An 18,293-nucleotide genomic window follows, 5' to 3' on the forward strand; every position below is an offset into this window, starting at 1 on the left:
ACAGGTTGATAGTGCAAGGACCACTTCTGCAACTTCTTGATAAGATTCTTCCGCGAGTGGGATACACATTCTGACATAAATCAGCACCACACCGATGGAACGCTTTTGCCGCCCCAAAATCTTGCCTAGCATAGATTCCGTTCACTCGGTCGGGGCTCGGGACACTTCTCTGATCTCTCACCAAGGACAGAGGAGCCCATTAATGGCGTCTCATCCTATCCCTCTTCGGCGGCTCTAGCCTCACGTCACCCGAGTAAAAGATCGAACACAAGTTCCTTTCCCGGAGCCCTAGGTTCTCCTCTGTTTTTGCCAAGTGAGTTCTTCAACTTATAATCATGAATTTGGGCCCCTTAACTGTAAATATACTTTCTTTTGTCGATGCACAATACCTAATTGTAAGCTAAGAATCCTCGGCGTGGCTTTTACTATTGGATATGATTTGCGAAGTATAGAAGAGTTGTGAATTGTCAAGTTCTACTTTTTAATTTACGAATTTGGTTTAGAATCCACTTTTGTTACTTGGATTGTTCTGATTCCAACATCCTTTAACATTATAGTTATCCGCTATTGAGGCTGTGGGCACAGTTAATGCATGTACACTCGAACACTTACATGAGGCGAGGAATACTTGGTGGGAGGGAACTCCTGCACGTTGATAGAAGAACATGGGAAATTCAACATTCTACTCATTTTCTGAATGCCTACAATCTCACTGCACTTAAAGCATTTCATTCACTTGAGAAGAGACATCAGAAAGGTATACATGACCCTTACATATATTTTGTCTGATACTCGGAATAAACACTTAAACAGAAACTTAAAACCTAGCAAAATCCAAATGTTTCAGGATTACAATATGCAAACATGTCTTCTCAAACTGTGCTAACAAGAAACAGTAGTAGTGTAGCCAGTGAAAGCATGCAAGAGTTGCAATCACCATTTACATACGAAGCTGCCATGGAAGCGCTTTCATCTCTGATCACAGGAAAAAGACGTGATGGAAATGCAAATACAGATGCTAAATACAAGAAGCTTGAGAGGATGTCAATGTATGTCCAGGTAACTTGATAATATGGAAATGTGTCATGAGAAATGCATATCATAGATATCCGCCTAAACATTATTATGATTTTGTATTTCAGATATTAGGCATAGAGAAACAAATTGCTGACCTTAACATTATCCATGTTGCTGGAACCAAAGGAAAGGTACATCTACATCCATTTGTTTATATCTTTCTGAACTGTTATCAAGTCATATCGTCAATACTTAGAGATTTCCATTTATTTTTTCTTGGTGCTTGTTTCTTGTTTTCTTCCATCAAGTGCTGTATGTATAAATGATTATAAATCTGAGTAAACGACCATTTTACCCTTTCTCTCTAGAAGTGATGGTGAACAACAGGCGACTATAACTGTTATAATGACAAATTTTAATATTTCTTTGGACACTCTTTTTTCGTTTCTTCTGATAAAGTTCATAATATATCAGGGTTCAACATGCACATTTTGTGAAGCAATTTTAAGGGAGAGTGGTTTTAAAACTGGCTTGTTTACTTCTCCACATTTAATTGATGTGAAAGAAAGGTTCCGTCTTAATGGGTATGTATCTAGTTGTGTTCCATTGTTTCATTCTTTTTACATCATATAGAATTATCCTGTATATCTGTTTTTAACATTTTTGTTCTAAATCTAAATGCTGAATGTGTAGGTTGGAAATATCCGAAGGGCAATTTTTATTATATTTTTGGGGTTGCTGGCATCAGTTGAAGGTATTACATCATTACTAAAGATAGTTTTATGAACTGTAATAGCTGGTTCTGATATGTATATATTTTTTTTCCTGGATATGTAATTTGGCAGGATAAAGTCACAGAAGACTTGCCAATGCCTCCACTCTTTCAGTTCCTTACTCTACTGGGATTAAAGATATTTGTATCCGAAAAGGTATAAAATTTTAAATCTCTAGTTTCATTTAGGTTTTTAATTGTGCATAGCATACAATATGTTTTAATGATCCATTCCCAACCAAACATGACAATGGAATGTAATGACTCATTCCATTACCTTGCTTATTCCATTACTCTGTTCATTGCAGGTCGATGTTGCTATTATTGAAGTTGGTCTTGGAGGGAAAAACGATTCAACGAATGTGGTAATACACCTTTCTTTTACTTTTTTCTTCATCTCATTGTTTATCATTTTTTTTTGGTAGAAAATGTTTTTAAAAAAGCCCTTTCTTTTTTTACCTGAAATCTGGTCACCATTGCAGATTCAAGATCCTACTGTGTGTGGCATTACTTCTCTTGGTTTTGATCACATGGAAATTCTCGGTGAGTTTTCTTCACACAATGTAACTAACTTTTTTACCAAATAAACCCAAATCAAAACGTTCATAAGTAAATGGTCAAAATACACATCTCTTCAACTCTTGACAAGTCTGATATAGTGGTTAGTGCTTTAACTGTAGGAGATACTCTTGAAAAGATTGCTTCACATAAAGCTGGGATATTTAAGGTACAAAGAAGTAGGTACATTCAAACTACTCTACATACGTGTCTCTGATAGTTTTCCATTGTTAAAGTCTTTTTATTTTTAATGTGTTTTGTAAAGCCTCAAGTTCCTGCATTCACTGTACCTCAACTTCCTGAAGCAATGGATGTTCTTAACCAGAGGGCACATGAAGTGGAGGTACCCTTGGACCCTCTTTTTTTGTTTTTTTTTTTTCTCTGTATGGATAAAGTTGGAAACAATAAGAAACTAAATAGCTTCCTTTTCAATAATGAATGTTAGGCTCCATTGCAAATAGTAGCACCACTTACATATGAAAGGTTGAAAGGGGTGAAGCTAAGTCTATCTGGTGATCACCAGCTTGCAAATGCTGGGCTTGCTGTTTCTCTTTGTAAAAGTTGGCTCAATACTAGAGGAAACTGGGAAAAATTGTTCCCAAATGTGAGTTATAACAGTTTACCTGAGGCGTTCTTGAGGGGTCTTTCAAGTGCATATCTTCCAGGAAGGGCTCAAATAGTTCATGACTCGTGTTTGGGGTTAAATGATCAAATGGGATCTGATAAAAGTTGTTGTGGGGAGTTGATTTTTTACTTGGATGGAGCTCATAGTCCTGAGAGCATGGATGCTTGTGCTAAATGGTTTTCTAATGTTGTCAAGGAAAAGATTCATAGACCAGTGTCATCTTCCTTTTCTAAAGGTGAAAACATGGAAGATATTTCTATTCAACATTCAAAGGAACAGGAAGAATCTAAAACAATATCCAAAAGGGTAAATTAAATCACATTACAAATCATGATTGCATATTTTGTTATATTAGTTAAAACACAGCTGCTTATGTTTGTTTATCAGATTCTGTTATTTAATTGCATGGATATGAGAGATCCAGAAGTTATTCTTCCAAGACTTGTGGATATATGTGCTTCATCAGGTATTTCATATTATATATCCTTTTTTTTTTTACTATTGCTGAATATCATTTTTTTTTTAAAAATATTTTTCATTAACATGAGCAGGTTCTGATTTCTCAAAAGCAATTTTTGTCCCAAGTATCTCAACATACAGCAAGGTTACTTCTGGTGCTTCAGACATCCCTTTGAGCATCCCCTCAAAGGATCTGACATGGCAGTTCAACCTCCAAAGAGTTTGGGAAAGAATTATTCATGGAAAAGGTTTTTTACTTTTTTTTATTAAACAAACAAAATCCCAAATTCTAGAGACTAGCAGACCCCACTAATCTTTAAGGCCCAATTTGTTACACATGACAATTGACATGACATAACAGATTGACCGAGACTAATATCAATGAAACAAAAATTGCCCAAAACGCTCTCTCTCTCTCTCTCTCTCTCTCTCTCTCTCGTGTGTGTGTGTGTTTGTGTAAATGATGAGAATGCCCTTTCTCATCTTTATCATCGGTCAGGAATAGGCTACAAAGATTTTAACATACTTGATGCATTGCAATTTGCAGACATTGGGGTAAACAAAAGTGTGAAACTGAAGACGGAAGCTGCTGAAAATTTACCACCTCCTGAATTCCTGTATGATGATATATCTCACTGCAATCCTGCAAATGGAAACTTTAGTTGCAGTGCAGTTTTTCCATCACTACCCTTGGCAGTTTCATGGTTAAGAAAATCTGCTAGAGAAAACCCTTCACTTAGGCTTCAGGTAATATTCTCTCTAAACAAATGAAATATTACCAAAAGGCTGTTTGTTGAGTGACTAAAGATGGAAAAATTAATTATTAACAGGTTCTTGTAACTGGATCGTTGCATCTTGTTGGTGATGTCCTGAAGCTACTGAGGAGGTAGTTATTATGTCATCTTTGAAAATTCTTATACAAAAAATGCTATCAACATTTAAATGTTCAGTTGTAAACATGACGATAACTATTTTTGACTTATACAAATTGAAGGAAAAGTCATGGCAACACTTCTAGACTTTAGTTGATGATGAATAATTTATAATGTCTTGTATAACTATCTTGTATCACATTTTAAGCATGTACTTGTTCATTTTCTCAAGTGTATTGGTTTTTAACCTTTTTTTTTCGGTATTTTATATTTACCCCCAACTTTAATAAAACTGTAAGTTGGGATAATAGCATCTTCAATCTGCGCACCAAATGTTACTCAACTTGATGTAAACACCAAATTTGATTTTTTTTTTCAATGGTAATGAGTGAGTTATATGAGTATTGTTTTGATTAAATTTGAAAGAAAATGTTATACCACTTATATCTTCAGAAACGTACTCAAACTGTTATTTCACTTTACTCTTTAATGTTTAATATAAAAAATCAAAAATAATTTATACAAAGCACATCACTAAATAAATCCAAATCATTAAAACGAGTCAAACAATGAATTTTAATCTAAGAAAAATCACAAAAAATAACAAAAATGGTTAAATGAGTGGTCGACTTGACAAAACGAAAACGGCCACCTTTTTGGTATTTATAATGACAACTCATTTCATAATATTTTTGAGCACAAATATCTTTGAAAATAGAAAAACAAAACAGAAAAAATCTATATTATTATTATGCAACATGTGAATGTATTTCATAATCTATTAATGTATTTTGTAATATATAAACCGTTAATAAACGTGTATTTTAAAATATATCAGCTGATTTACACTTTTTTTTTTGGTAGACACCATTCAAAAAAAATTATTTCGCAATTCATTGATTATTTTATGCGAACTATAAATAAATTTATATGATCATTGTAAAATGATCTCATCCATTTTTGATATTTTATGATTCTGCTTTGAATCGTTTTTAATATTCATGTTATCATATTTTAGTTTTGTAAATGGCACAATTATCTCTAAAACTAGAACAGTTTTAAGAAATAATAAAAAAATAATTATAAATTATTAAATCCATTAAATAATGAAAGTATTTTTTTGGTATTATGTGATTGTCTTTTTAGTTTGTGTTTTTGTGATCTATGTGTAATAGGAAACAAAATGCCGTAACCAATAAATTAAAGTCAGAAGTGATGGACGTTTTCTTTTAGCTTTGAGTAAAAACAAGTGTTGTTTTTTCTTAGTTAGACTTAGAACATGATAGGTTAGATCCAACATGTCATGTTCTTACACCTGGCGTCCTTCACTCCGTAGTGATTCAACCATACATGTGATTGATTTAGCGGTGTATTTGATTTTGAAACGTGGTATGCACAGTCTAATCAATAAGTAATAACAACAAATATCACAACACCTCATGGATTTTAATTAATACTCCAAAATAATTATCAAAGCCAAATTTAGAATTCTCGATCCCCTCGAATTTTCATATACTTGTATGAGTGGTTAGGAAATCATTATTATCAATGTTAGAAAATACATCCTTTTTCTTTATAGGTAAGTAAACAGTTGTTAATAATTGTCATCATTGTGCAATTACTATCCATTCGTTACACCATCATAACGGTGGGTTGAGTATTTAATTTGTGATCGTTAATTTAGTCACTAATCTGATGCTGACATTGTGTTGATAATCCTTATTTTCCTTTTTTGTTTATTGCTAGTGACAAAATATCTGTCTTGTAACACCAACTTTTTGAGCCTTTGATTTATGCATGTAGGAATACCTCGAATAAAGCTACAAGGTCTGAGAGAGTAACGTTACATACGTAAATAAAAGCACGACGTTTTGTTAATTATCTTATGGTGAATAGATATTACTTATTTAATTAATTATGTTGTATGCATTTGCCCCAGTCCACTATGGTTTGAAAATTCATGAGCACATTTGCTTTGTCCTTCCCCAATCTACTAGGTGTCACACTAGCTAGTAGATTGTCCATATCGAGGAATTCTCTTACTTCTAGTATTTACCATGATTTCATGCATGGCAAAAATGTTAATCCAAGAAAAAGAAAATCATAAACTGTAGTTCCAAACATAAAACAATTTAGCAGACAATGCCACAATGGTAGTATAACCTACATGCATTCTACTTGTTTCCCTGAACTCATTCTAATTTAAAGTTAAACACTAATCTTAGTACCTACTACCTAGTTTACTTAAACTTATGTTATACAAATTAGTAAAACAATAAAACATTACTCTTTAGGCTTGTTTGAAATAACTCCACCATATTAAAGCGAAAGTCCCATGGTTCATCAAATTTCAAAAATGTATTGTTTCTTAATTAACATCTCAAAGGATCATAAAAAATAACACTGAGACAAGTTTACAAGTTTGTCAACTTCTACTCTATATAAAAAGGTCTTCAATTTGTACTTATCTCCTCATCATAACTTCTAATATCATATCATCATTCATTTGTCTCACACATAAAAGAATAAAGTTGGAGAAAAGTCTAGCGAGTAAGATATATGGCAGAAGCAATACAATGATTTTATCAAATTCAACAATTATGCTTTTCATAGCAATAATCTATAATGAACAATTAAGCTCTTCATCGAAACATCTATAATGAGCTTATTCTCTTAGTAAAAAAAAACATATATAATGAGCAACTATGCTCTTTAGATAAAACATTAGGAACAAGGGTGTCACGTTGATTTTGAAAGTCATGTGCGAAAAAAAAATTGGGCCTTATATATATATATATATATATATATATATATATATATATATATATATATATATAGGGGCCCAATTGAAACAAATGAACGATAATACAATATATAAACTTACCCAGTTACATCAATCCAATCCGGATGCTATCATAGCGTTATTGCAAACAAAACTCTTTTTCAACTCTTCATAATCAATATAATCTAATATCTCATTCTCAATAGCTATCATTGTCAAGCCATTAAATATTAAATATTTCTTGTGACTTTGTAGACTGTAATTAAGACTTTAACAACTTTAGTTTTGATCTCTATCAATACCTGCATTATCAATATTATTTTTTATTCTAAGAAGAAGGTTGAGGTTTATTTTGGATAAACCTATCAAGAGCCCCAATTTGTGACCTTAATTCTTCATCTCTCTCTCTTAATGTTTTTCACTACCAATAGATGCTTAGGAGACACAATTTCTAAAAATTATATATGATATAACATTTACAACAATATGAAAAGTCATAAATGTTGTTCAAAACAACTATGCATATGCCACAAACAAGAATATACTTACAAAGACTAAGGGGAAATAATAATTAGATAAATCACTCAAAACAAAAATATAATTACAAAGACTAAGGAGAAATAGTAATTAGAGAAATCACTCAAAACAGATATCACATTTCATAATGCACTAATGTGAAGTTAGAAATTCAGTCATTCATTATACGTGTGTTACCATATTATATTCGTTAATCCACGACAACAATCAAAATATAAAAATGAGAGGCCGTCAAATTTAGAAATTATAAATAATGAAACACTTGTTTAATTGCAATTGACAATAAAAATCGGAGCCAGAGTGCAATAAAAAACAAGAGATAGAGTCTAGTGGAATCAGAAAACCAAGAAACATAATCGTTGTTTGAGCTCTTGTTGCAATAAATTTACATTAGCCCAAATGCAATTTTTAGTGTTAAGCCCAATTTTCCAAAATGTGAGTTGTTGTAATTTTTAATTATAACATGAACTATTAGAATTGGGAAAAACATGACCATTTGTCTTTTTGATTACTAGATTGTCGATTGTTAGACAATGAACCGAATCATATATACTATTGTCCCCCTCCACGATATGGACCTATGCTGCCACCCACCTCGCACACCCTTAAAGACACTCATGATTAGGGATTGTTGGGAAGTTGGTGATCATCAATGTGCGTTTTTCATCCCAAATCAGTGGATAAACATGATGGTTATTTCCAAATATGCATGAGTTTATTTGCCATGTGTTGCATTCATTGTATTTCATTCCAATGCCTTGAATGAGTCTTAGACGTCATGTTTCATCTTTATTGATCCTAGAGTCGAATTAGTGGATTATGGAGTTGAGTTTTTGGTAAAACCACGTCTGATGTGAATGTACATGCTTTGTACATTCGACATGACTTTACACATGACTATTAATTATTGGTACGTATACAAAGCTTTCATAGGTTAAGTCACAACGATGATATTGGATCCAAGGTATTTCACAAGGAAGCTTTAAAGTCATACATAGGGAGATGGAAAGTTTGGATTTTGGGGGCGAATTTACAAAACATAGAATCTAAATACCCCTAAAATATATAGAAGTTGTAGGATGCTTCAAACTTTAATATTTAAGTTTAAAACTTTAAATATAAGACGGCAACACCAAGACACCAACAGGCAACAACAAAACGGCTCTCCTTCTTTCAGTATTTCACACACCCAAAGCCCACAACAAACGCTCTCCATCTCCTTGCATTTTTGATTCTTAGTATCATCATCGATCATCAATGGCGGGTCTATATTCTTCTCTCAGACCCGGTTCCTCGTCGTCATCTTCAGCACAATCTTCTCAGATTTTCAATTCAAAAATCTTGCTCTTACTCACAGTTCTTCCTCTCTCTCTAGCAGCCTTCGCCTTCCTTCTCCAATGGCGTGGCGAAATCGATGATCCAACAACCCGGTGGGGCCCCAAAGATCGTCTTGAGTTCCCGGGTATGGATGCTTCTACCTCCTCCGAACAGCTTACGCGAACTTCTTCCTCGAATTGTGCGGATCTATTGGGTCAAAGCCGCTCCATTTCCTTCCCTTATTATAGGGATTGGAAATTCAACTACAAATCCGATCTAAAACCTAAGGTATCATCCAGACATCCACAGATTTTATTTTTTATCTTCGATTAATTCTTTGGTTGATTTGGGAAAACGAGATTGTTTTTTATTGATCATGTACTTGTCTTCAACTTCCGTTTTGAACCCAAAAAGTCATAGTCTATTACTATATGAATTTCAAATAATTGGTATGTTAATCTTCATGGATATATTTGTCGTGGAATCTTTAGGTTTTCTGAAGATAACTGCGATTCAAATTTTGAAAAAAAAAGGTGTATGCTTGTCTCAATGGGTTAGGGCTCAATATCGTATCTGATATATCATAATTCAGAGGCATTTACAATGTTTCTTCCTGAAGCTAGTAGGATAAAAGTGGGATCAAATTGTGAACCGATGATATAGTAACCTAAGAATCTACAAAACCCTTTGCTATTTTTCCATAGGAAACGCAATAAATAAGTGTATAGGCCAAAGGAAAAGGGTGTCTCATCTCCATTCTGGTGCATTGTAGAAAATAATTCCACACTTGGGAAGTGGATGGAGAAAAATAAATGACTAATTTGTAAAAAGCTAGCACTTAATTGTGGTATGCCACATTTCCCAGACTTTCTTTATTAAGTCACATTTCCCTGATTTTCTTTATTAAGTCATTTTTTTGTACTAAGTCAAGAAGAAGCACCCATATATAACATACTGGATTAAGGGGTTGTTTCTTTCATTTCTCATCAAATCCTATGTAAATAAAGTGGCTGAATTGGTAAATGATGTCTAACTGGATCAAGTTAGGGGTTGTTTCTTTTTAAACCTGAATGAACTGTCTGAATATAGTAAAGAACCATTTTACCTTTCTATTTAGAAATGACGATGATGAAATAATCTGTCTATATAGAAGTTGCTATAGACTGAAGTTTTTATTTTATATAAGTAATGATACAAATGTAATTATATTTAACTACAGCATCATTAGTACCTTAAATTCAACACAAATTTTCATGATCAATAAAATAAAAACAATAACCTCGTAAATAAAATAAACTATAACCAATTCAATAAATGAACCAGTTAAGTCTAGTAGGATGGGCTAGGATGCCATTCTGTCTTGATTAAGTCAAAAAGAAACAGCCATAAATAGTTGTCCAGATTAGGTGCTTAAATCCATTAAGTCAAAAAGAAACAGCAACTAGGTAGAGCTTGTGATAACTAAAAAAAAAATACTAAAAGATAGGCCATATTTATATAACGACCTGACCTGATCACTAACTTAATAACTGTAACATGTTAGACCGCTAACTAAAAACTCCTAAGACCCACTAACAGCCATTATACTGAAAAATCTTTTTATTACAGATATGCATTACTACAAGTACTTCTGCTGGCTTAGATCAAATATTACCATGGATCTTCTATCATAAAATCATTGGTGTTTCAACCTTCTTCTTGTTTGTGGAAGGAAAAGCCGCATCCCCAGGTGTATCTAAAGTCTTGGAGTCTATCCCTGTGAGTTTACATCTACTACAAAGTTTTGATCTTTCATAACATATATGATATGTGTTTGTTTGTTTTCCAATAAAAAAATTCACCATAATTTATTCACAGGAGGTCAAGGTGATATACAGGACAAGAGAACTTGAAGAAAAACAAGCCAAGAGGTTAGTTACATTTACCCTTTTTTTTTTTTTAAGTATTCACTTTGTATTTATAAATTCCTATGAAAACCATATTTTGATCTTCAGCCGGATATGGAATGAGACATGGCTTTCAAGCTTCTTCTACAAACCATGCAACTATGAGCTGTTTGTCAAGCAGTCCCTCAATATGGAAATGGCTATTGTCATGGCAAGGGTATCAAATCATTACTTATCTTTAAAAAACAGAAAAACTTGTATTTTCTTTTTATTGTGATTAATCTTTGTGTACATTTAATGACATGGTCTTTTCTGTTCACTTGTAGGAAGCTAACCTGGATTGGATCCTTCATCTGGACACTGATGAATTGATACATCCAGCTGGCACTCGTGAATACTCTCTTAGAAAGCTTTTGTCAGATGTCCCTCAAAATGTTGATATGGTTGTGTTTCCAAATTATGTAAGTTATGTTCATTATGGCTTTCTATTGATTGATACTTTCTTTTTTATTTTAACTTTAAGCAGACACTTTGATTTAGTGATATTCTGTGTCACATTTTGTAGGAGAGCAGTGTAGAACGAGATGACATAAAGGATCCTTTCAGTGAGGTATAGAACTTGTTTGTTTTGCTGGATTCCATGGGAATTGGAATTCAATTCCTTTCTAATTCCTAATTTCTGCAGGTGTCAATGTTCAAGAAGAATTATGATCACCTACCAAAGGATACATACTTTGGTAATTATAAGGAATCAACTCGTAATAATCCTAACTACTTTTTGACATATGGAAATGGGAAGTCTGCTGCACGTATCCAACATCATTTGCGTCCTAATGGTGCACATAGATGGCACAACTACATGAAGACTCCAAAGTAATACCTACCATTTCCCTTACTCATATTATAGCCATATTACATCAAATCAGCTACTACTACTTGTTGTCTATTGAGTCGTTCTTTCTGCATTAAGTCATAAAGAAACACACACACATATATAGCCTACTGGATCAAGTATTGTATTTGTCCCCATTAAGTAGAATAGAAACAGCAGCTTAGCAACTGAATCTTTAATAAGTTTTATGTATGTGTGGACTGGATGTAGTGAGATCAAACTGGATGAGGCTGCTGTTCTGCATTATACATACACCAAGTTTTCAGATCTGACATCAAGGCGTGACCGATGTGGCTGTAAGCCTACAAAAGAAGATGTTAAAAGATGCTTCATGTTGGAATTTGACAGATCTGTGAGTATTGATTTTGAAAGATAGTGAGAAAATTTAACTTGTAAATATTAGAATTATCATGACGATAATGAGCAAATAACCAACTTTAACTTGAAAACTTTTCAAGAATGTAAATGTTGCAACTTCATTAGAACATCCTAATCAGTTTGTAATTGGGATAATTTGTCATATCATCTTGATGATCTCACTAATTGTGCTGGCTGCAGGCTTTTATAATTGCATCAACTGCAACAGAGGAGGAGATGCTAAGCTGGTAAGAATTTCTGTGCTTTTTTTATATAGTTTGTATTTAGATTTCAGCTATAGATTTGATGAAGTAATACCATATATATATGTTGCAAAAAATGTGAATAGGGCCTTTACTACTTCTTGACACTTAAATTCTACAGGTATCGTGAACATGTTGTATGGACTGATAAAGCTTTAAATATGAAACTGATGAGGAAGGGAATTTTGACTCGCATTTATGCTCCTATGGTCAGTAGTTTTTATTTTTATTTCTCCCTTGTATACCCTCCCTTTTGTGACTTGTTGGAATCACAGATAAATGGATTCCATTCCACTTTTGATAGTTTTGATGCATGTACCAAACACTGCTGCCTCAAGTTTATTTAATATGTTCATATCTTGGCACTTGAATAGGTGATCATGCAAGGATTAAGAGAATCTGGCACCTTCACTTCTTTAATTGCCTCTGCACAAACAAGTAGTCTACCAGAACCCGAGGTTTTGTCATCCGTTAATGATGCTAATATTTCCTCTAAAGCCATTGAAGGATCAGATACCCTTTCAAAGAAGACTGAAATGACTGGTAGGAAAGTTCTAGAAGCATCTGAGGTGGTTTTATTGGCGGTTCCACCACTTCCTCCTCCAACCATGGATGATGATATATGAAGTGATGATTGTTTAGTGTGAATGTTCCCGATCTTTAACCAAGCGTGATGTACATTTTAGATTAGATTAGATAGGAGGTTAGATTCACAGAGGTAGTAGCGGTATTTACAGCATTATTCATGCACTTGGCGTATTTGTGAATTGATTTCTCATGTATACAAAGTAAGATCTCCATTGTGATTCGGCTTTTTGAAACCTTTGGTGTTTTGTTTTTTTTTTTTTTTTATATGCCTTTCTTTATTTCTTGCTCTTTTGGAAACCCTGTTGGCTCAGCTCATATATTGGTTTTTAGGTACAAGTTTTTGGGAAGTATGTTGCTTCTTAACAGAATTGAACAAACCAAAACAGTCATTTGCCTAAAGTACACTACCATTTCATGCAATTTTACAGTCGGATAATTGTTGTGCATAAGCTTATCTTTATAGTTGTATATATCTTTTATTACTATAAAAAAACATATTCATCAAACGATGAATTTTAAGAGGTACAAATGAATAAGCACTATGTACAACTATTTTGTTCATCCAAGAGAAATGGATGATAACCATTCTTCACCCCACATGTCCAGATGTTAACTCTCCATCTCTCACTTTCTGTAACCCCCTCCCCCCTTCACACGCTTGATAACCACATTCAATATTTATAGTTACTAAAACTTTCATTTGTGGTTTCAACCCACACTTTACAATTATCGGAGCCATGATCTACCTATTCCTCATCTCCAATGATCGGTCTCCCCACCTCCTACTTCCGGCAAACTATTTATCCCCCAACCTCTCACTTCCAGTAATTGAAAAGCCACATTGCAACATGTATCTACCCACAAAATTTCGAGTTAAGGTCAAAGCCTTTGCACAAGACAATGAAGTTCAATTAAAAACAAAATAAAAAAAAACCCAAAATCGAACTGAAAAGCCAGATTCCAAACCAAGAAAAGAAAATGAATAGATTGCAAGACCGGATTCATACAGAACATGATCATTTTGAAAAGATCATTCCAAAAGAACACCGAATAAAGAAAATCGATACCAGATTCAGAAAAACCAAAAGACCCAAGCATCAAACTAAAGAATGAACCGGACCTTTTTGTGATCCTCTAGCATAAACATTAACGGTTTTAACCTTTTTTTTTTTTTTTTTTTTTTTTTTTTTTTTTCAAATAGATTGCCCTAGTCATTGGAGTATATGGCCACCAGCAAGAAGTCAATCATCAAGTGTTTGTTTATTTTCTGCTGAACGAGTTTGAATCCACACGTGGCCTCTAACCCCGACTTTCAGTGCTTCCTATACCGTCGTCATGAGCGGGAATCACCATTAACTCCAACACAATTCCCCGCCTTCCTCTTATGTACGCATTTCTTTAAATCTAATGAATTATACGTTGAATTTAGGGTTTCGCAATTTCCTTATTCCCCAAAGGTATCACAAGTCTCAAGTTAGCATTTCCTAAAACAGTTTTACCTTTGTAACCAAACTTTTATCTTTTATGTGCCTAAATCATTTGTTACTTGTTTTCCTTTACTGGGTTTTTTTTTTTTGACCAAAGAACAATGCTTTTCATTTTGTTCTGGACAAAAAAGCTTATACATCTTTCGAATGGTCCAGTTATTTCCCCCCCTTTTTTATTTGCTTGAAATAGTAGCAGGTTTTACTCACTTTCTCAAGGCTTACCAGCTTTTTTGGTAATAGGATCGGAGTAATTCCGAAGAACTTGAAAATTGGAGCTCTGAATTTTGGGATATCTAGACGAATGGGGTGTCAAGAACTCTCTTCAAGTTCAAAGTCGAAATGTTCCTTAAGCAGCCAGCCAGAGGTTATTCATTCATCTAACTTAGACGGATTTATGAACTTCCACTTTCCATTGAATGTGCGTTTTCCTTGTTGCGTTCATGAAATATCCAAAAGGGAAATTTGCAATTTCATTGAATATCGAAGCACTGCAAATTGAAAAAAGTTGAGTTTTTTCAAAATTTAGAAGAGTTCAACTACATGAAAAGTATAATCGACCATAAATGGTACCATAATGAATTGTGAATTCCTTTATACTGTCATCTTCTGTGTGTACTCATCATGTTATTATACAATTTTTTCTTCACATCCCTTCTACTCTTTCCACGTTTTTCTTTAATTGAACATATCACTCTTGTCATTATTAGTTTCATCATCTTTGTTTAGTTTTTAATGTTTTGCAGGAAACTACAGCTGAAGGTGCCAACAACAATGGGGAAACCTCTGCTGGAATGACAGTTCAAGAGCTTAAAACTAAATTGAGGTAGCTACCTCTATGCTATGCCTAGTCTTATTTCCATTAAACACTCATGATTTATTGCTGCTGGAAATGAGATCAACCATTCTGATTAATGCTTATACTGTTATAACCCTTTTATCAGTTCATTTTCCTTGTAAGGGAAGAAACTTTTTCCCTTTTAGCATGTCATGATTGAGTTGAAAGAAAAGAAACTTCAACATATTATCGATCATTGTGGAGAACTACACTACAGCATTATGGTTTATGAGATCAAATCTCCTTATTGAGGTTTTTGAATTGTAGGAGTGTGGGGGTTCCAACAGCAGGTTCTAAAGATGATCTTGTATGCACTTGGAACAAATTCTTTTCTGAAGAAGTTGATGGTAATGTTGTCTACTAGTCATGAATCTATTGAACACACTCAACAATTTGGAGCTACAAATGTAGTTTTTAAGTTTTTCATGTGGCTCATTAAGAATCTTTATGTATTTTTTTTGTATGAAGAGTTTCAAGAGGTTGTTGAAGATGAAAAATCCACCAGAGTGAATGATGTTCATGGTGAAAAGGTTTCCAAAAGGAAGGCAAAAAGTTTGTCTGCTGAAGAACATGCTGAGGTTATGAGCACTGTTAATTCTGTAGATAAAAGGAGCACGAGACGTGCAAAACAAACCCATGCAGATCCAAACATCACTGTTGAGACTTGTGGACATATGCAGTCAAGAGTTGCAAAGACAAAATCTAAAGCTAAAAGTAATACCAAGAAAGAGCCTCCTCTGAACACCAATAAGGTGTCAGGTACTTCTTTAACTACTTTAACCTATACCTACCTTCTTCCATCTTCTCATATAATACAATTTATAAAACGAAAAAAATTGTAATATGCTTACAAGTTTCGTTTTACATGTTGCTATTTTCTGCAATTTATCTTAACTCAAATTGATCTTACATGGGGTATGTGTATGAATTCAGGTAAAAAAGCAACCTGCTTAACATCAGAAGTTGTTTCTGAAACATGCAATAAGATGGATGTTTCTGAACTTCCAGTTGAACCATGGACTGTTCTTGCTCACAAGAAGCCACAAAAAGATTGGATACCTTACAACCCTAGAACTATGAGACCTCCTCCTCTTGCTGATGATGCAAAACATGTGAAGCTAATGTCTTGGAATGTCAATGGTTTGAGGGCTTTGCTAAAACTGGAGAGCTTTTCTGCTTTAGAGCTTGCACAAAGAGAAGATTTTGATGTACTTTGCTTACAAGAAACAAAATTGCAGGTAAGTTTCTGTTTCCTCCCTTCATTAATTTTATCAATACAAGAAACAGTTTGTTTCTGTATAATGTATCGGTGGCTTATTGCATTTTTTTTTTTTTTTGTGAAAACAGGAGAAAGATGTAGAAGCAATCAAACAACGTCTTTTGGAAGGATATGAGAATAGCTTTTGGACTTGTAGTGTCTCAAAGCTTGGATACTCTGGGACTGCAATTATCTCTAGGGTATGCTCATTCATCTCTTTATAAAACTTTTTTTTTTTAAAAAGAAAAATATTTGGTTCTGTATATGTTTTATATCACCTAAACAATGGCTTTCCTGACAGATACCACCAGTTTCTGTTAGATATGGAGTTGGGATATCAGATCATGATAATGAAGGAAGGCTTGTGACAACAGAATTTGATTCATTTTATCTAATAAGTGGATATGTTCCTAATTCTGGTGATGGTCTGAAAAGGCTGGTAAAACAACTACTCATCTTTTTACCATTTTGTTATGTGTTATCTTTAGTAATAATTTGTGTTGATGCATTTATATCTATAGTCATACAGGACAACAGAGTGGGATCCTACTCTTAGCAATTATGTGAAGGTAATTAATTACATATTGTTGTTAACTTTTGTTTTGATTTTGTCTATTATGATAATTTTTGTATACAATAATTATTGATTATACATATAGGAGCTGGAAAAGTCAAAACCTGTCATCTTAACTGGTGATCTGAATTGTGCTCATCAAGAAATAGACATCTACAATCCTGCAGTAAGTTGTGTATATAAGAAGTTAGGTTAAGATTCATCTTTTGTTTATTGTTTGTTATTGTCTGTAGGGAAACAAGCGAAGTGCTGGTTTTACAATTGAGGAAAGAATGTCATTTGAGGAAAATTTCCTAAAAAAAGGTTTTGTTGATACCTTCCGGAAACAGCATCCTAATGTTGTTGGCTATACTTACTGGGGTTTCAGGCATGGTGGGCGAAAAAATAACAGAGGTACTTTTGTCTTTATTTGTATATTATAAATATATAAGATTTTATTTTAAAAATGTTTTAGCCTTTTAGGTAGTGTTTGTTATGATGGAATCATGGAGAAAGAGTGAAATGGTTGCTATTATAAACAAATTAATAGAAGTAGGTTGCTATTTGTTGCATTCAAATGTAAAGAGTTATGGTAAACCTAAATGTGAATTGTGAAACAGGATGGAGGCTGGACTACTTCCTTGTATCAGAGTCGATTGCAGATAAAGTCCATGACTCTTTCATTCTTCCAGATGTTACAGGCAGTGATCACTGTCCAATTGGCCTTGTTCTTAAGCTGTAATCCAAACTGTCTGAAGGACTTAAGTCGAGAAAATAGCACTTATGTAAGGCTTTTGCTTTAAAATCTCAACTCCCCTTTTCATCACCAAGGACAGATAGATTGCTAGGAATATAAGTGTTTATACTCTAGACAATTTATTTCCTTTTATTATAACATTATATTTTATATTGTTTTTTTTGTTAACACGTTGTCCTTTGAAAAATCCATCAAATTGCAGACTCTGAGTACCAGCTAAACTAATTAACATATTGTTGTAGTGGATAAGTTTTTCACAATACAATATAATAAAAGAATAAATATGAATAAATGATTAATACCAGAGCAATTATGTAATATGAATAAATGTAAACTTAGTATTATAATAAAAGTAAATGAAACTATAAAGAGTTGTTTTATAAAAGGGAAAATATCATAAAAGTCCCAAGTTTTTCACGCGTAACAGGAAGAAACCCTGTTATTTATTTTTTTGGTTGATTCTGGCCACAATTTTTAT

General features: G+C 33.4%; 3 protein-coding genes across 11 annotated transcripts; all 3 read left to right on the plus strand.

Annotated features, from left to right (window-relative positions):
• Window positions 1–75: 75 nt before the first annotated feature.
• On the plus strand, window positions 76–4,534 carry LOC111879383 (folylpolyglutamate synthase). The gene is made up of 16 exons (XM_023875825.2): window positions 76–313; window positions 558–757; window positions 848–1,059; window positions 1,143–1,208; window positions 1,492–1,601; window positions 1,711–1,771; window positions 1,863–1,946; window positions 2,098–2,154; window positions 2,272–2,332; window positions 2,470–2,516; window positions 2,613–2,690; window positions 2,793–3,278; window positions 3,360–3,438; window positions 3,524–3,679; window positions 3,979–4,178; window positions 4,262–4,534. Exons 2-16 carry the CDS (start codon window positions 589–591, stop codon window positions 4,319–4,321), a joined length of 1,926 nt encoding a protein of 641 aa, XP_023731593.1. The 5' UTR covers window positions 76–313; window positions 558–588; the 3' UTR covers window positions 4,322–4,534.
• Window positions 4,535–8,756: 4,222 nt separating this feature from the next.
• LOC111879422 (glycosyltransferase-like At2g41451) lies at window positions 8,757–13,158 on the plus strand. Its single transcript, XM_023875879.2, has 11 exons — window positions 8,757–9,227; window positions 10,548–10,697; window positions 10,797–10,849; window positions 10,934–11,042; window positions 11,152–11,286; window positions 11,391–11,435; window positions 11,511–11,698; window positions 11,928–12,069; window positions 12,276–12,322; window positions 12,459–12,546; window positions 12,712–13,158. The coding sequence occupies exons 1-11, from the start codon at window positions 8,880–8,882 to the stop codon at window positions 12,961–12,963; spliced, it is 1,557 nt and encodes a 518-aa protein (XP_023731647.1). The 5' UTR covers window positions 8,757–8,879; the 3' UTR covers window positions 12,964–13,158.
• Window positions 13,159–14,102: 944 nt separating this feature from the next.
• On the plus strand, window positions 14,103–17,983 carry LOC111879430 (DNA-(apurinic or apyrimidinic site) endonuclease, chloroplastic). Of its 9 annotated transcripts, none has more exons than XM_042897900.2 (12): window positions 14,103–14,382; window positions 14,638–14,830; window positions 15,156–15,235; window positions 15,515–15,594; window positions 15,716–16,006; window positions 16,181–16,485; window positions 16,595–16,705; window positions 16,807–16,944; window positions 17,027–17,074; window positions 17,165–17,245; window positions 17,313–17,472; window positions 17,679–17,983. In XM_042897900.2, exons 1-12 carry the CDS (start codon window positions 14,333–14,335, stop codon window positions 17,798–17,800), a joined length of 1,659 nt encoding a protein of 552 aa, XP_042753834.1. In that variant the 5' UTR covers window positions 14,103–14,332; the 3' UTR covers window positions 17,801–17,983. The 9 variants fall into 9 exon arrangements, with proteins under 9 accessions (XP_042753834.1, XP_023731654.1, XP_042753835.1 ...); XM_023875886.3 differs by having other exon boundaries at window positions 14,653–14,830; XM_042897901.2 differs by having other exon boundaries at window positions 14,104–14,382; window positions 14,638–14,776.
• The last annotated feature ends 310 nt before the right edge of the window (window positions 17,984–18,293 follow it).

Source organism: Lactuca sativa, chromosome 9 (assembly GCF_002870075.4).
Source record: "Lactuca sativa cultivar Salinas chromosome 9, Lsat_Salinas_v11, whole genome shotgun sequence".
Lineage (NCBI taxonomy): Eukaryota > Viridiplantae > Streptophyta > Magnoliopsida > Asterales > Asteraceae > Lactuca > Lactuca sativa.